Source organism: Monodelphis domestica, chromosome 4 (genome assembly GCF_027887165.1).
Source record: "Monodelphis domestica isolate mMonDom1 chromosome 4, mMonDom1.pri, whole genome shotgun sequence".
NCBI lineage: Eukaryota > Metazoa > Chordata > Mammalia > Didelphimorphia > Didelphidae > Monodelphis > Monodelphis domestica.
This window is the reverse complement of record NC_077230.1, coordinates 344,541,843-344,559,706: the sequence shown is the minus strand read 5'-3', so window position 1 is coordinate 344,559,706 and position 17,864 is coordinate 344,541,843. Positions and strand designations below refer to the sequence as shown.

General features: G+C 42.4%; 1 protein-coding gene across 2 annotated transcripts in view; it reads left to right on the top strand.

Annotated features, from left to right (window-relative positions):
- The window catches only part of SLCO2B1 (solute carrier organic anion transporter family member 2B1), a 100,697-nt gene that overhangs the window by 27,430 nt on the left and 55,403 nt on the right, over positions 1-17,864 (top strand). The window contains exons 2-6 of one of the 2 annotated variants that reach the window (XM_007490973.3): positions 2,839-2,986; positions 4,791-4,928; positions 9,831-9,993; positions 13,468-13,713; positions 15,512-15,610. In XM_007490973.3, coding sequence (XP_007491035.2) covers positions 2,879-2,986; positions 4,791-4,928; positions 9,831-9,993; positions 13,468-13,713; positions 15,512-15,610 — 754 coding nt within the window. In that variant the 5' untranslated portion in view covers positions 2,839-2,878. The remainder of the gene's footprint in view (positions 1-2,838; positions 2,987-4,790; positions 4,929-9,830; positions 9,994-13,467; positions 13,714-15,511; positions 15,611-17,864) is intronic. The other variant, XM_007490975.3, reaches the window with a different exon arrangement.

The window sequence follows — 17,864 nt, the reverse complement described above, 5'->3', positions numbered from 1 at the left end:
GAAGATGTGAATGCCCTAGGAAAACTAGAGAAGGGGAAAAATGCTTGCTTTTAAAAATTTCAAATCTAGTCATCTCTAGTGAGAGGCAATATGAACCAGTGAATTGACCTCAAAGCCAAGAAAAGCTGGATTTACCTCCTGGCCAAGTGACCCTGGGCATGTCCTTTACCCTCTCAGGAAACTGAGAGGCAACTTGGCAAAAATATAGGTTGCAAAAAGAATGCTGACTTGTATTAGTAGAGGATTTTCCTCACTTAGAAATTCCCTTTAGGCGACAAAAGAATATCTACCCTTTGACCCAGCCATAGCACTGCTGGGTCTGTACCCCAAAGAGATAATGGACACAAAGACTTGTACAAAAATATTCATAGCTGCGCTCTTTGTGGTGGCCCAAAACTGGAAAACGAGGGGATGCCCATCAATTGGGGAATGGCTGAACAAACTGTGGTATATGTTGGTGATGGAGTACTATTGTGCTAAAAGGAATAATAAAGTGGAGAAGTTCCATGGAGACTGGAACAACCTCCAGGAAGTGATGCAGAGCGAGAGGAGCAGAACCAGGAGAACATTGTACACAGAGACTAATACACTGTGGTATAATCGAACGTAATGGACTTCTCCATTAGTGGCGGTGTAATGTCCCTGAACAACTTGCAGGGACCCAGGAGAAAAAAAAACACCATTCATAAGCAAAGGATAAACTATGGGAGTGGAAACACCGAGAAAAAGCAACTGCCTGAATACAGAGGTTGAGGGGACATGACAGAGGATAGACTCTAAATGAACACCCTAATGCAAATACTATCAACAAAGCAATGGGTTCAAATCAAGAAAACATCTAAGGCCCAGTGGACTTACGCGTCGGCTATGGGGGGTGGGGGGGGGGAGGAAAAGAAAATGATCTATGTCTTTAACGAATAATGCTTGGAAATGACCAAATAAAATATATTAAAAAAAAAAAAAAGAAATTCCCTTTAATCACTGAAATCACAGATCCTGTCCCTGTTCCCCTGAAATCTAATAGGGGTTATGAAGCATGTGAGAAAATAAGTAGAATACGTGATTACATAGATAGCAGAGTTCAGAGTGATCAATGTGATTATGGACAGGAGGAATCTCTTGCTATCCAGGTAAATCAGGGAAGACTTCAATGAGGAGGGGACACCTGAGTTAAGTCTTAAAGGAGAGAAAGGATAGTAGGAGATAGAGGGAGAACCTGGGAGTCAAAAGACCTGAATTCGAGTGACCTTGGGAAGTTAACTGCTCTTCTCTGGGCTTTATTTCTTTTCCTATAAAGTGGAAATAATAATAATAATTTACTCCTAATTTATATGGGGGATAGATAAAGTGGCCCCAATCAGTGGATATAGCCATTTAAGAGGAAATATTACTCATTTTTGTCATCAAGTGGGTAGTGAGGAAGAGAAAAGAGAGTTTTGTTGTTGCTGAGTTGTTTCAGTCCTGTCTGACTCTTTTTTGTCCCCATTTTGTGTTGGGAGGGGGGCAGAGGTATTGAAGTGGTTTGCAACTTCCTTTTCTAGCTCATTTTACAGATAAGGAAACTGAGGCAAACAAGAGTAAATGACTTGTCCAGAGTCATCCATCTAGTAAGTGTCTGAAGCCAGATCTGAACTCAGGAAGATGAATCTTCCTAAATCCAGGCCCAGCATTCTATCCACTGCACCACCAAGCTGCTCCAAAGGGGTAGAGTCAGAGTCAATAAGTATTCATTAAGCACTTTCTACATGCCAGGAATGGTATTAAGTGCTGTGGACACACAGAAAGACATCACAGTATTCCTTGACTTCAAGGAGCTCACAAATGAATTCGAGGAGGACGGGGACATATAAAAAGGAACTTAAAAGCAGGGTATGGGGAGAAAAGTTACCCAGATGCACGTTCATGACATTATGCAGCTGGAAGAGGAAACTATCTGAGAAGGCATGAGTTTTGGAGTTGATTTCACATTGTAGAATGATGAGCTTCTTGGAGATGAGTAAGTCTAAGAAACTAGCCAAGGAGGAAATGTAGGTGCCATCCTTAAGAAGTATGGAAGAAGGAGCTCCCAGGTGTCCACCTCTCATGATCTCCAATGAGAAGGATGGAAGGGACCCCAGGGGCAGGAGGGGATGAGAAGATACGAGTTTCCCAAAAGGGAATGCTATTGAAAGAAAACTACAAAGTTTAAAAATCACAAATTCTAGAGCTGGAAAGAACTTTGGAGTTCCTCTACTCCAATTCCCTCATTTATGAGGAAATAAAAAAGGCACAGAGAAGTTAAATTATTTCTCCAAAGTCACAAAGTGAGTTCATTGCAGAGCAAGAAAAATCAATCCAAAAGATTCTAGCTTCAAGTCCAGTGCCTCCATTTTTGGACTCTTGGGAGTCAGATGTTCAGCAAATGGTTTCTTGGTTTAGCCTTAAAGTCTCATGAACTGCCATACACCTTTGCTGTATCGTATTTGAGTGTAGAGATCAAGGCCAAAAAAGGTTTTGTTGTTGGGTCTAATGAAAGGATGAGATGAGATCAAATGATTTGTGTGAATGCAATTTGTAAACTCTTAGCCCAGACTTCTTCCTCCCATATAGCATTCCTTATTTGGCATAAATTATAAATACAGACCCTAATTGAGTGGTTGAAGAAGAGAAAAGTACGAAGGGATTAAGAATGGATAAGTGGCCATCTAGGATGGCTAGTTCTGGGGAAAGAAAGAAGAGACAGAATGGAAAAGATTGGCTAAATCTCACCAATGAGCTAATTAAATGAACAGGTTTTCAGGAGAAGATCTTGACCTTCTGAATAATCCCATAATCTAATCTCTTTCTTCTCCATGTTAGGCTATATCTCTTCACAGGACTAGCCCCGTGGAGGGTTGAAATGCCAGATCCAGGCACTGAGATCAAGATGAGCAGTAAGCCCACATCTAAAAGCCAAGTTGGGCCAGCCCCGAAGAGGCTCTGTTCAAATCTATTCCTCAGCATCAAGGTACAAAATTGACCTCCAGGGGATCTTGGGAGTGGAAGGGCTGGTGGAGTGGCTTCTCCTAGAGAAGAGGGGTTCAGGAGAATCTTCATCCTCAAATCTGATTCAATTCAACAAACCTTTATAATAATAAATAAGAAACTAGGATCAGGGCTCTGCCGATGATGAAGTTTGGGGGAGGGTCTGACTTGTAGCTTAGTTACCAGACCCTCAGGGGTAGAGCCTCAAGATAAGCATTGGGAAGAGATACAGCTGGTACTGTTCTCTAGAGAGCCCCCAATCAAAGAGGGAAAAACAGGTCATCTACAAATGGGATCAATAAAAACCTATAAATACAAAAAAAATCAACTGTTAATTCTCTACTCTAAAGAAGCAGTTTGACCAAAATGACTGTTATTCCAAAAATTATTTTTATTAATTAAATGAGACATTTTATCCTCACTTTCTTCTTCAGTCTTCTTAGTCTCTTTCTCAAATAATTGGTAATTGGGGTAGCTGGATACTTCAGTGGTTAGAGAGCCAGGTCTGAAGATGGAAGGTCCTAGGTTCAAATTTGGCCTTAGAGACTTTCTAGTTATGTGACCCTGAGCAAGTCACTTAATCCTAATTGCCTCGTCCTTACTACTCTTTTGACTTAGATATTTATTATTGATTCTAAAACAGAAGGTAATGGTTAAAAAAAAAGAAAAGAAAGAAAAGAACTAGTAAACTCAGAGTTCTGGCTGAAAAAGGGCAGGGTGCATCCCAGGAACTTGGAGCCAGAGTGGTAATGGGGATAGGATGATGATAAAATGACCTGGGATTTGTCCTGAATTGTGCATAAATTGGAATTGACCTCAACCAGTAAAAGCAATTAGAAGAGTTTTTGGAAGTTTCCTTTTGTAAAAGGAAGGAAAAGGAGGAGAATCAGGTTGATTGTGCTCATTCATTCCCAGAAGACCTCTGGGTGAAAGGTCTAATAACTGAGTCATAATGGACAGAACATGTTCAGTAGGATGAGGAAAGTTATTCCTAATCCAGGTCCAGGATGGAGGTTTGAAGGCCAGAAAGGGCTCCCATATCCACTCCCAACCCAGCCCTACTCCTTCTTCCAGGAGTTCCCTTACCCTTTCCAACCACAGCAACCTACCAATTTAATTTATCTCTGACTTTGAGGTAGGCACCAGTTCCTGGAAAGGTGGAGGGGGTGTAGGCGGAGGTCTAAGAAGGAGAACATTTACAATCCACAAACTTAAGTTGTCACCCACAAATAACTTTTTGGAGTTCTGCACCTCTATTCTACTTCCCCTGAGGACACAAGCTACCTAGGAAACTCCCCCAGGACTTTTGTCTCTTTCCCCATCCCTATCTACCTCCTGGGGGTCCTGCTTAAGAGAAATTAATAAGTAACTCCTCTTTCTCTCCCTACACCTTTCTTCTCACATAAACCATATCTCCCCTCTTCCCCCTCTTCTGTCTCTCCCTTTCCTATATCTTTCCCTCTTCTCTTTTCCTTCCTTCTGTCTTTCTACCTCCTTTTATCTCTCTTTTGTTTCTCTTTTACTCTCTCCCTCTTCTAACTCTCCCATCCCTGTTGTCTCTCCCACCCTGTCTTCTCTCTCTGTCTCTTCCTCCTTCTCGCTCTCTTTTGTCTCCCCTTCTCTCTCTTCCTGTCTTCTAACTCTCCCACCCCTGCTGTCTCTCCCTTTTATTCTTGTCTCTCTCCCTCCTTCCCTCTCTCTTTTGCCTTTCTCTCCCTCTCTTTTGTCTCTGCCTCTCCCCTTTCCATCATCACTTCCTTGTTCTGTCCCCTTCTGTGTCCCTGCAGTTCTTTGTGTTCTGCCACAGCCTTCTGCAGCTGGCCCAGCTCATGATCTCAGGCTACCTGAAGAGCTCCATCTCCACCATAGAGAAGCGCTTTGGCCTGTCCAGTCAGACATCAGGGCTCCTGGCTGCCTTCAATGAGGTATGTCTAATCCCCCAGCCCTGCTGTGCTCCAATCTGGCCTCCTCTCCCTTTACCTGCCTTGTCCCAGTTCTCTCCTGCTGTTTGTACCCAGGATCCCTCACCCTTAGCTGCGGTTGTTCTCCCCAGAGATACTTCCTTGAATTCAGACCTTCAGGGACTCACTCAATACCTTCAAAAATAAGAATTGACTTCTTCAAGAGGCAACACCATGTACTAATATGAAGACAACTGGATTTCAGTTCTATCACTAACACCCTGTGACCAACTACAAGTCATATCCCATCTGTGGGGGCATATGTCTCTATAGAAGTGAAGGTTTAGGGTAGATGATCTCTCCAGACCCTACCAGTTTAACATTCTATGTCCTCAGGCCTCTCCCAGCTGTAACATTCTATGTCCTCAGGTCTCTCCCACTTCTAACATTCTATGTCCTCAGGTCTCTCCCAGTTGTAACATTCTATGTCCTCAGGTCTCTCCCAGCTGTAACATTCTGTGTCCTCAGGTCTCTCCCAGCTGTAACATTCTGTGTCCTCAGGTCTCTCCCAGCTGTAACATTCTGTGTCCTCAGGTCTCTCCCAGTTGTAACATTCTATGTCCTCAGGTCTCTCCCAGATGTAACATTCTGTGTCCTCAGGTCTCTCCCAGCTGTAACATTCTATGTCCTCAGGTCTCTCCCACTTCTAACATTCTATGTCCTCAGGTCTCTCCCAGTTGTAACATTCTATGTCCTCAGGTCTCTCCCAGTTGTAACATTCTATGTCCTCAGGCCTCTCCCAGCTGTAACATTCTATGTCCTCAGGTCTCTCCCACTTCTAACATTCTATGTCCTCAGGTCTCTCCCAGCTGTAACATTCTATGTCCTCAGGTCTCTCCCAGATGTAACATTCTGTGTCCTCAGGTCTCTCCCAGCTGTAACATTCTATGTCCTCAGGTCTCTCCCAGTTGTAACATTCTATGTCCTCAGGTCTCTCCCAGTTGTAACATTCTATGTCCTCAGGTCTCTCCCAGTTGTAACATTCTATGTCCTCAGGTCTCTCCCAGCTGTAACATTCTATGTCCTCAGGTCTCTCCCAGCTGTAACATTCTATGTCCTCAGGTCTCTCCCACTTCTAACATTCTATGTCCTCAGGTCTCTCCCAGCTGTAACATTCTATGTCCTCAGGTCTCTCCCAGCTGTAACATTCTATGTCCTCAGGTCTCTCCCAGATGTAACATTCTGTGTCCTCAGGTCTCTCCCAGCTGTAACATTCTGTGTCCTCAGGTCTCTCCCACTTCTAACATTCTATGTCCTCAGGTCTCTCCCAGCTGTAACATTCTATGTCCTCAGGCCTCTCCCAGATGTAACATTCTATGTCCTCAGGTCTCTCCCAGCTGTAACATTCTATGTCCTCAGGTCTCTCCCAGCTGTAACATTCTATGTCCTCAGGTCTCTCCCAGCTGTAACATTCTGTGTCCTCAGGTCTCTCCCAGCTGTAACATTCTATGTCCTCAGGTCTCTCCCAGCTGTAACATTCTATGTCCTCAGGTCTCTCCCAGCTGTAACATTCTATGTCCTCAGGTCTCTCCCAGCTGTAACATTCTATGTCCTCAGGTCTCTCCCAGCTGTAACATTCTATGTCCTCAGGTCTCTCCCAGCTGTAACATTCTATGTCCTCAGGTCTCTCCCAGATGTAACATTCTGTGTCCTCAGGTCTCTCCCAGCTGTAACATTCTGTGTCCTCAGGTCTCTCCCAGCTGTAACATTCTATGTCCTCAGGTCTCTCCCAGTTGTAACATTCTATGTCCTCAGGTCTCTCCCAGTTGTAACATTCTATGTCCTCAGGTCTCTCCCAGATGTAACATTCTGTGTCCTCAGGTCTCTCCCAGCTGTAACATTCTGTGTCCTCAGGTCTCTCCCAGCTGTAACATTCTATGTCCTCAGGCCTCTCCCAGCTGTAACATTCTATGTCCTCAGGTCTCTCCCACTTCTAACATTCTATGTCCTCAGGTCTCTCCCAGTTGTAACATTCTATGTCCTCAGGCCTCTCCCAGCTGTAACATTCTATGTCCTCAGGCCTCTCCCACTTCTAACATTCTATGTCCTCAGGTCTCTCCCAGTTGTAACATTCTATGTCCTCAGGCCTCTCCCAGCTGTAACATTCTATGTCCTCAGGCCTCTCCCACTTCTAACATTCTATGTCCTCAGGTCTCTCCCAGTTGTAACATTCTATGTCCTCAGGCCTCTCCCAGCTGTAACATTCTATGTCCTCAGGTCTCTCCCACTTCTAACATTCTGTGATCTAAGGTCCCTTCCAGTTCTGACATTCTGTGTTTGGACTGACCTCATTCTATGTTGGAATTGATCTCAAACCTTAAAAGGTACTTAGAGGAGTCCTTAAGGATAGGGGGAGAGAAAAGGAGGAAGAGAGTAGGGTAGTTGTGTACCCTGTGTATTCCTGGAATACCTCTAAGTTAATGGGCTTATATCTGGGTCAGAAGGGACAGAACATGGAAAGTGGGATGGGGAAAGCCATTCCTAATTGAACTCCAGGATGGAGATTTAAAGGCCAGAGAGCTCCCATATTCCCACCCACCCATTCCTATTCCCTCTTCCAAGGAGCTCCCTTGTCCTTTTCCAACCACAGCAACCCACCAATTTATCTCATCTCTGACTCTGAAGTGGGTATCAACTCCTGGCAAAGTGGAGGGAGTGTCTCTTCAGGTCTAACTTTCTATGTTCTAAGGTCCCTCATAAAAATTGAGTTCTATGTTCAAGGATAACTTTCCTTCTCCTCAAATATACTCTGATCAGTCAAATTGCTTTCTATTATTCTATGTTCTGAGGTCCTTTCCAGCTCTGGCATTCTGTTAGCCTATGAACAGTTAGTAAACTCCTACCCAGGCTGCTTTTATGAAGATTAGAACTGGCCAGATACCTTTAAGGGGAATTGGGGCTGTCTTTCATCCCCACTACACAGTACAGTTGTTAAAAGTCTCCAAATGCTTACTACCATCACCATGCCACCACCATCCTTCCTGGCCTCTGTCTGGATCTTGAGAATGGAAAGTAGAGATTATTCAGTGGCTGTGCAACTTTAAAAAATATTTTTAAACCCTTACTTTCTCCCTTAGTGACCAATGGACAAAAGGACAAAGGCTAGGCAAATGGAGTTAAGTGATTTGCACAGATTAACACAGCTAGGAAATGTCTAAGGCCAGATTTGAACCCAGGGTCTCCCAATTCCAGGCCTGGTGCTTTATCCAACTGCACCATCCAGCTTCCCCTTGCTTTAGGCAACTGACCTCTTTTCTGACCCCCTGTTTTCTCCTCTGTAAAATGAGAATGTTAGAACAGAGTGTCTCAAAGGACTCATTGTGGAATCATAGAGTTGGTGAACATCCAGTAATCTCACATAGGAGAAAATAAGGTTCAGGAAAGAAAAATCCATTGTCCCAGGTCATGTGGTAAATTTCCTTAGAAGCAGCCCTTGATTCAATAATTTGACTCATCCTGATTCAGGGTGAGAACTTGAAAGATCAATTAGTTCTTATCATGCACAGGAGGAAAATGAAGCCACAATTCAACAATTTGCTCAGGATTACACAGCAGGGTAGTCAAAGAGAAGAAACTAGATATTCAAGGTCTCATGACTCCTAAGCTAGGGGTCTTCAAATCCATTCCAACTTTTGGGTTCTGTGCTTCTACCTGGCCATACCAGTAGATATCAAGGAGGTCTGTGTTCTGAATGATCCAGTGTTGCCCCTTTTCTACTAGCTTTATCCTTTGAATCAATGGGTACATGTCCTGACTTGATGAGTCACATCTGGGTTTGGCAATGTCTCCCGTGTTTATTCTCTCTTTGAGGTTTATTAGGTGGACCTGGGGGAAGCTAGGTGGATCAGTGAATAGAACCAGGCCTGGAGTCAGGCTTTTCTTCCTGAGTCCAAATCTGGCCTCAGACACTTGCTGTGTGTTGATGAACAAGTCATTTCACCATGTCTGCCTCAGTTTCTCAGATATAAAACTATCTGAGAAGAAACCACTCTAGTACCTTTGCAAAAAAAAAAAAAAAGGCAAATAGAGTCATGAAGATCCGAAACAACTGAACAAGAGTGGGTGAGGTGGCCCCAGTATGTAGAGATAACAATATAATTAATAGATGATGTCCATTCTCAGCATCAAATTAATTTGGGGTCTAGGGGAAAAGGATGCAGAGGCTTTGGCCAGCCACAATGGGAAAGACCTTTAGAGTACATCTAGCCCAATATTCCTGTGTTTTATGGGGGGTGGGAGGAATTGCAGCCAAGAAAGGTTCAAAGAGTTTTCTGAAATCACACAGATTTAATGGCAGATCTAGGAATCAAAGCAACATCTTCTGACTCCAAGTCACTTTCCTCCATTCTTTTACTCTTAGGAGTCAGATATTAAGGAAACGCTGCCTTGGATTAGCTTTAAATCATGTAAATTTCCATAACATCAGATCTTCACACCACCCCCATATTGCTATGTAGGGACCAAAGTCAAGAAAGATTTGATTTTCAGATGAATTGTGGGGGTTTGGGTCTTCTCAGTGTTGAAGCTATCCCTTTGATAGTACAGAAGCATGACCATTCCTACCATGATCCATAATCTTTCTCAAAAATATGTCAAGGTCAGCTCTCTATCGACTATTCCACACCACCTCCTAAAGTTGATTGTGCAAGGATTATTATCCCCATTTTACAGAGAATATAGCTGAGGTTCAGAGCAGTAAAAGGACTTGTGTTTGGCCCCACACCACTAGTAGGTATTAGAGCTGAGATTTGACCTCAAGTTTCTTACTCCAAGTCCAGGGCTATTCTTAGTCTACCACATAGTGGCTCATGGAGAGGAAGTCACCCTGTTACCCTTTGACCCCTCCCTGACTCTTCTCCCTTACAGGTGGGAAACACAGCCCTCATCGTATTTGTGAGCTACTTTGGGAGCCGTGTCCACCGGCCTCGCCTGATTGGCCTTGGAGCTGTTCTAGTCGCCCTGGCAGGGCTCCTCATGAGCCTTCCCCACTTCATCTCGGAGCCCTATCGTTATGACCACGTTGACTTTGGTGAGGAAGCCTGGAGCCAGGCCACTGAGAGCCTGTGAGGCGATCTCATCCAGTTCATGGAACATAGAGTTCTTGTGAGGAATAGTGACAGAGAAGGCTAGACAAATGGAGAAGTAGAAAATTCTAGTGAGCTTTGAATGTCAAGCTAATGAATTCTCTAGGTAATGGGGGGGGGGGAGGCAGGAGGGGATACTAAATAGTCCAGAACAGGCTAATAACTAGTCCTTTCAGAAGATTATTTTGGCAATGTGTGAAGGATAGATTAAAGAGGAAAGAGATTGGAGGAAGGTAGAGGCTGATGAGGACCAGGCAAGAGGTAGTGAGAGCTGTTAGGACGATATCAGTGTGAGTAGAGATGAAGTGACCAAGATGAGAAATGTTTTGGAGATAGAATCAATAGGATTTGGAAACTAACTGGGTGAAGAAGGGGAACACTTTATAATTTCTGGATGATTGCAGCCAAAAGGCTACTGCAATAGTCTTGGAAAGCATAAAATACTTCAGGGAATTCACATGAGAAAGACTGCTTGAAGGCTATTGCATTTGATTATTGGGACCTCTCGTGAGAAGGTGAGAAGGTGAGAAGGTGATGTAGTCCAACACCAGAGTACAGGGGACTGAGAATCGAGGAGGCCAGGAGGAAATGGAATCAACAAGTATAGATGACTCTTTCTACAAATTTGATGGTGAAAGAAAGGAGAAGGAAGTTCTGGTAGTTTGGTGGTAGTAGCAGAGGTGAAGAATAGGTATTTTTAATGCAGTGAAAAGACACAGGCAGAAGGAAAAGAGCCAGTAAAAAGAGATAGAGAAAAATATGCATGGAAAAAGAAGAGATGGGTGCTAAAGCAGATGAGAACAAAATTTTAAAGAAGCTTAAAGCTGGAAGGGACATCTAGTCTGATCTCTTCTTTTTTTTTTTTACATGAGAAAACTGAGATCCAAAGACAAGTGACTTATTATCCAAAGTCACATGGTAAGTTAGGGACCCAACCCATGTCAAATGCCCTGCTAAGTGCTAGGGATACAAAATACAGCAAAAATAGACAGTTAGAGAGACAGACAGGGAGACAAGTAAACAGACAGGCAGGCATTCAGACAGGCAGATAAATAGATGCATGAATGAACAGATGAATATGTAAATAGATAAATGAACAAATGAAGGAATGAATGAATACATAAATAAATGATCCTTCCTTTCAAAGAGAGATCAGGAATGGAAGAGACTACATGCAGACAATTATGTATATACAAGATATATAGAAGGTAAATGGGAGGTAATCTCTCAGAGAGAAGGCCCTAAAATTAAGGAAGAGGGAGAAAGGCTTTTTGCAGATGGGACATTAGGTGAGAGTTGAAGGAAGCAAGGAGAGCCTGGAAATGGAGGTGGGAAGGTAGAAAATTCTAGGAGTGGGGAACAACCAATGAAAATGCCCAGAGTTGGGAGGTATGATGAGGGGTGTGATATAGTCATCTTGGAGCTTTATAAAGTCCAGTTTGACAGCTGAGTGGAGAGTGTACTAGATTTGATGCAAGAAGGCCAACTAGAAGGCTATTGCAATAGTCTGAATGTGAAGTGATGAGGACCTACAGTAGAGTGGCAGTAGAGTCAGAGGAGAGAAGGGAGTATAAAATATTTCCAAGGTAGAATGGATAGAACTTTGGCACCTGCTTGGATATAGAGGAGGGAGAGAATGAGAGCTTAAGGAAGACACCTAGGCTGTAGGGATGGGCGATTGGGAGAATGATTGTACTCTCAACAGTAATAGGGAAGTTAGGAAGAGGGGCAGGTTTGGGGGGAAAGATAACGAGTTCAGTTTTGGTCATGTTGAGTTTAAAAAGTGTATCCAGTTTGAGCTGTCCGATTAGCACTGGAGATACAAGACTGGAGGCTAGGAAAGAGGTTAAGGCTGGACATAGTGATCTGAGAATCATCTGCATAGAAATATAAATTGATTCCATTGACAAATGAAAGTATAAAAGGAGAAGAGAAGGCCCAGGAAAGATCTTCAGAAAGGTTATAATACTTCAAGGTAAATGGAAAAATAGAGGCATGAGATCAAAGAACTGGAAGGGCCCTAAAACACAGAAGGTCAGAGCTGGGAAGCACTTTAGTGGTCATTTAGTCTAACAACCTCATTCCACAGTCCAAGGAGATTTGGGCCCAGAGACATTAAGGAGCTTACCCAAAATCACAAAGGGAAGTGAGTATCAGGGTCAGGATTTGAATATTGGTCCTCTAGCTTCAAATCCAGCTCTTTCCTCTATACCACAGTGCATCCTGGAAAGGGCATAGAACATAGAATATTATAGCTGGAACATCACTTGGAATATCAGATCTGGAAGGAATATTGGAACAAAGGTCATAGGATTTCAGAGCTGGAAGGAATCTTAGATACCATTTAATCCTAACCCATAAACTTTAGAGGAAGAAACCAAAGCCTCAGGAGAGAAGGGAAGTTGAGATTTAAACCCAAGTCCAGTGACTCAAATTCAATACTTCTTTTACCAACATGGTCTCCTGGAATGAAAGTCTTGGTTTTAGAGACACAGTGTGAACACTTATACAAATACCCCAAAATACATATTATGTATGTATATTAATAAGTCTTACAAAGTTAGTTCACTAAATATTTGCAGTTATGAGGTGAGCAAATATTATTGACTGTTCTTCTTTGAGGGTGTGCTTTTATTACTCAGAGAGGATAGGTCCTGAAATAAACCTTAAATAAATCCAAAAATAGATGTAAAGGGTATAAATTTGAACTCAAGGGGGAAGAAGGCAATCTAATCCAATATTTTAAGAATTATTAAAGTCTAGAAGGGACCTCAGACACTCTCTAGTCAAATCCTACTTTTTTATAAAGGAAGAATCCAAACACAGGGTTATGTAGGAAATTAGTCGCAGATCTGGAATTCAAAATTGGAAGAGACCAAAGAGATATCTAATCTAGGAGTTCTTAACCATCTTTATTCCATGGATCCCTTTTCCAGTAATCTGGGCAACACTCTGAACTCCTCCTCCAGAATAATATTTTTAAATGCATAAAATAAAATATATAGGATCTACATAGGAGACCAATTATATTAAAATAGATGTCAAAAATATTTTTAAACCAAGTTCATGGATGCCAGGTTAAAAATCTCTGATTCTAGTCCAACTCCCTAATTTTAGGAAGAAAGAAACTGAGGCCCAGAGAGGGAAAATAATTTTTCCAAGGTCACACAAATAGTAAATAACAGATGCTCTGGATCCTAATTCAGTGCTCCTGTTCTTTAGGTTGGTATTCTTTCCTCTCTTACCAGGAAGGAGGAAAGGAGGTGGGGGCAGAGACCATAATACAGAAAAGCTTAAATGGAGAAGAGAGGCTGAACTAGGGATAAGTGAAGAGGATGAGTAATGAATGACCCAAGTGTGGCTGTCTCTACGGTGATTTTCCCAACATCCCCATTTACCTGTTATATCTGTTTCCACAGACCTGCCTCAGGACTCGGCTTCTTCCCTATGCACACCATCCCAGGCCTCAGCCCTGGCCTCTGCCTCCATCCCAGCCCCAAGCAATAGCAGCTGTGCCTTGTATTCGGAGGCTCCACAGATGGTGGTGGTGGGGCTCATGTTCCTGGCACAGACTCTGCTTGGTGTGGGTGCTGTGCCCATCCAACCCTTTGGAATCTCCTACATTGATGACTTTGCCCACCCCACCAACTCTCCCCTCTACTTAGGTGAGAGTCAAATATGCTGCCCTTAGTCAAGATCCTAGGGGGCTGGGAGAGGGATGGGGGCTGGTAAAGGCTTTGCAAATAGAATTATGAGTGAGGTTGGTGCTAGAATTAACAATGGGATTTAGGCTAAGGATGAGAATGGTTTTTAATTTCAGAGTTGGATACACTATTCAGATGGTGTTTAGATTTGGAGGTAGAGTTAAAGGTAGGAGTAAGATTAATGCAAGGATAAAGGGTTTGGACCAAGATTGGAGATTAAATTCAAGTTTGACTTGGAATTGATTTAGAGTCGGGCTTAGGGAAGTTGGAGTTAAGAGTTAGGTTTAGGATTAAAGGTTGATATTGGTGTTGGGTTGGGTTGGGTTTGAAACTAGGTTCATGGTGGTTCTTAATTTGAATTGGAGTGGTATCTGAATTAGGATTAGGTGCTAAAATCAGATTTTCAATTGGGGAAGCAACTTGTCTGTCTAATGGATAGACTACTGGACCTGAGTAAAAATTCAACCTCAGACACTTGCTGGTTGTATGACCCTGGGCAAGTCATTTAGCCTCTGTTTGCCTCAACCTCCTCATGTGTAAAATGGAGATAATATTCAGAGTTATTGGGAGGATAAAATGAAATGATATTTACAAAGGACTTTGCAAACCTTAAAGCACTATATAAATGCCAATCATAGTAATGATTGTTATTTACCATTGAGGTTGAGGGGAGCAGGGACTGGGACTAAGGTTGAAGGTAAATTTTAGGATTCAGTTTTAGGTTGGGGATGGGGTTAGAATGCAATTTGGAACAAGGGTAGGGTTTGTGGTTGAGCTTGGATTGAGATTAGCTCTAGGCTCAAAATTGGGGTTTCAATTAGCCTTAACACTGGTTAAAAGGTAACTTTGAAGAGCAGCTAGTGGATACTTCCTGACTGAATGACTCCAGGCAAGTCATATAACCCCAATTGCCTAGCCATTACTGCTCTTCTGCCATGGAACCAATGGCTTCATTTGTATTCTAAGGTAGAAGAAAAAAAGGCAACTTTGAGCTTAGGGCTAAGAGAGCATCTAAGAGATTTCCTTATCTAGACAATAAATATGGAGGGAAAACAACTGTTAGCCTATCTCTGATCAAAATAAGAAGTCTCTTTTTTATGCCCTTACTGTCCATCTTGAAATCAATACTGTATATTGATTCCAAGACAGAAGAGCGGTAAGGACTGAGCCATGAGGGTTAAGTGAACAGGAAGACTTTCTGGAAGTGGTAGGGGTATTTCTGACACTGAATCATTGGAAAGAAGTAACTTGAACCAGTCTCCTTACAGAATAATGATGAATTCAAGGTACAGAATGAGAAATATATTTTTTTGGACTTGGCCAATGCAGAAATTTCTTTTGCTTGACTATACACATTTGTTACAAGGGTTTTATTTTTGTTTCATTTTTTCCCAGTGGGGGAAGTGGGAAGGGGATCTCCTCATTGAAAAGAATAAAATTATTTTTTTTTAAATAAAGGGAAGTGACTAGGAAGAAAATGTAAGAAGAAGAGTTTTGAGAGATGCTTAGCTTGAATTTGAGTATGAGTCTATCTCAAGATGGAATAAACTAAGAAAATTCCCCATTATTGGATGGTTACTTGTCAAGGGACACTTACAGAAGGAATTCTTGTTTGAGACCAGGCTTAGAACAGGGGCCATTTGAGATCTCTTCCAACTCAGAGATTCTGTGAAACTTGGGAGAATGAGAGGGATGTGTCAGGATTTGGGATGAGAAGTCCTGGGCTAGGCCTTGATCAAAGATTCTATGCCATGAACAGGAATCCTGTTTGCTGTGACTCTCATTGGACCAGGAATGGCCTATGGACTTGGAGGCCTCATGCTAAGGTTTTATGTGGATATTGATCGGATGCCTGAAGGTGAGTTCCCTTTCCCTAATTCCCTCTCTTCCTTTATGTTCTTCTTCCACTTGGAAATGAAGAAGAATCCTCCTTTCTTTACATCCTTCTTTCACCCTAATTCTCCCTCTTCCTTTATGTTCTTCTTCCACTGGAAATGAAGAAGAGGGAAGAAATTAAAAATTGAGTTCCTTTTCCCTAATTCTCCTCCTTTATGTACTTCTTCCACTAAAAATGAAGGAGAAAAGGAAAGAAATCGAAAGTGAGTTCCTTTTCCCTAATTCTCCCCTCTTCTTTTATGTTCTTCTTCCACTGGAAATGAAGAAGAGGGTAGAAATTAAAAGTGAGTTCCTTTTCCCTAATTATCTTCCTTTCTTTATGTCCTTCTTCCCCTGGAGATAAAGGATAAGAGTCTGGAGGACATGATAATCCCAGAGATACAGAGACAACATGGAACAGTATTAAAGGGACTTGGCAGCCTATTTTACTGCAGCCTCCAATTGGTGTTATCTATTCTGAAAGTCCAGTCCTGTGCTAGATAGTATGATGGGAGCCCAAAGGAAATAAAACCCTTATCCTGAAGTTTCATTTTTTTGTACTTGTATCCCTAGTGCCTAGCTCACTGCCTGGCACATAACAGGTGTTTAATAAATGCTGGTTGGTTGATTTAGGAGAGATGGATTTCATTTTGGGGGAGTGAAAAGGGAAAAGGGGAAGGGGAAAACAGACCTTTTAATAGCCTAGGCCTTGACAAAAGTGGTTTGTACATTTTAAAACAATGTAGACAAAAGGGTCCTGCTGTTACTATTCTTTGAGTTCAAAGTAGGAGCTGAAGCTGCAGGAAGATGACTGTGGATCTTTCCAGGAGGAACAGGATTCCCCAGACAGTAGACCCCTAGCTCTGCTCTCCTGGAGTCAGGAAAAGGATTGGGGTGGAACAGGGAGGAGAAAATAGCCCAGCACAGGAAAGCCTCGCTCAGTTTTTTCAAGCTGCCCAGACCTGTCTCTGGCTTGTAGTAGGCAACTTCCTAAAACCAGAGTTTTAGCACCTGTAAGCCTGTGCATCTGGAAGCCAGCTCATGGGCCACCCCAGCTGTCCCACAAGGAATCCCAGGGAAAGAAAGGATCAATGAAGCCTGCAGTCTTCCCCCTATGTTGTATTTTTTCACTTTCTTTTTCAATTTTCAAATGTTTATTTTCTCTCCCTCTTATTATCCCCCCATTCATTTTGGGGTAAAAAAAAAAGAGAAGAAAAGTAAAACAAAACTCATGTAACAAAAACACAGAATCAAACCAAATTCCCACATTGGCCAGGCCCCAAAAATGTTCATCTCATTTTGAGTGCTGAGGTCTCTCACTTATCTCTCTGTTAGGGGTTGGGCACCTTGTTTCATCATTGGTCCTCTGGCCTTTGGCCTGATTTCACATTATTTCCCTTTCACGTGCTGTTACAGTCAAATAATCTTATTCTATGTTCCCCAATCTAGTCCTGCCCCCTTCCTCATTTCCTTTTATACAAATGGTTCCCTAGGCCTAGAACACATCTCTCCTCATTTCTACCTATTAGAAGTCCCTGGTCCCCCTCCAAAGCCCAGCTCAGGTGCCCTGATTTCAAGAAAGTCTTCCCTGAGTTCCCCCCTCTCTCATCCTCACATTTCCTCTGGGATCCTTTTGTGGGTCTTTCCTTTACCCTTTTTCACATTCTACCTTGTATCCTAGGTATTTATGTAATTCTTATATTCTCCTGTAGCACAGTCTAATGGGGGTTCACTTTCCAAGACCTCACTTTCATCCAACCCCAATACATTCCCTATTAGATTGTAAACCTGAGATCAGAGGAATGTGTCATCTTCACCTTTGGGTGGGGAGAGACAGACAAACAGAGATAAGAAAGACAGACAGAGAAATAGAGTGACAGGAGAGTGGGAGAGGGAGATGAAAGAAAGAAAGAAAGAAAGAAAGAAAGAAAGAAAGAAAAGAAAGAAAGAAAGAAAGAAAAGAAAGAAAGAAAGAAAGAAAAGAAAGAAAAGGAAAGAAAGAAAGAAAGAAAGAAAGAAAGAAAGGAAAGAAAGAAAGAAAGAAAGAAAGAAAGAAAGAAAGGAAGGAAGGAAGGAAGGAAGGCAAGGAAGGAAGGAAGGAAGGAAGGAAGGAAGGAAGGAAGGAAGGAAGGAAGGAAGGAAGGAGAAAAAAGAGAAAGAAAGGAGAAAAAGAAAGAAAGGAGAGAAACAAAGAAATAAAAAGAAAGAAACTCTTATGGTTATCTCTTATGATAAGA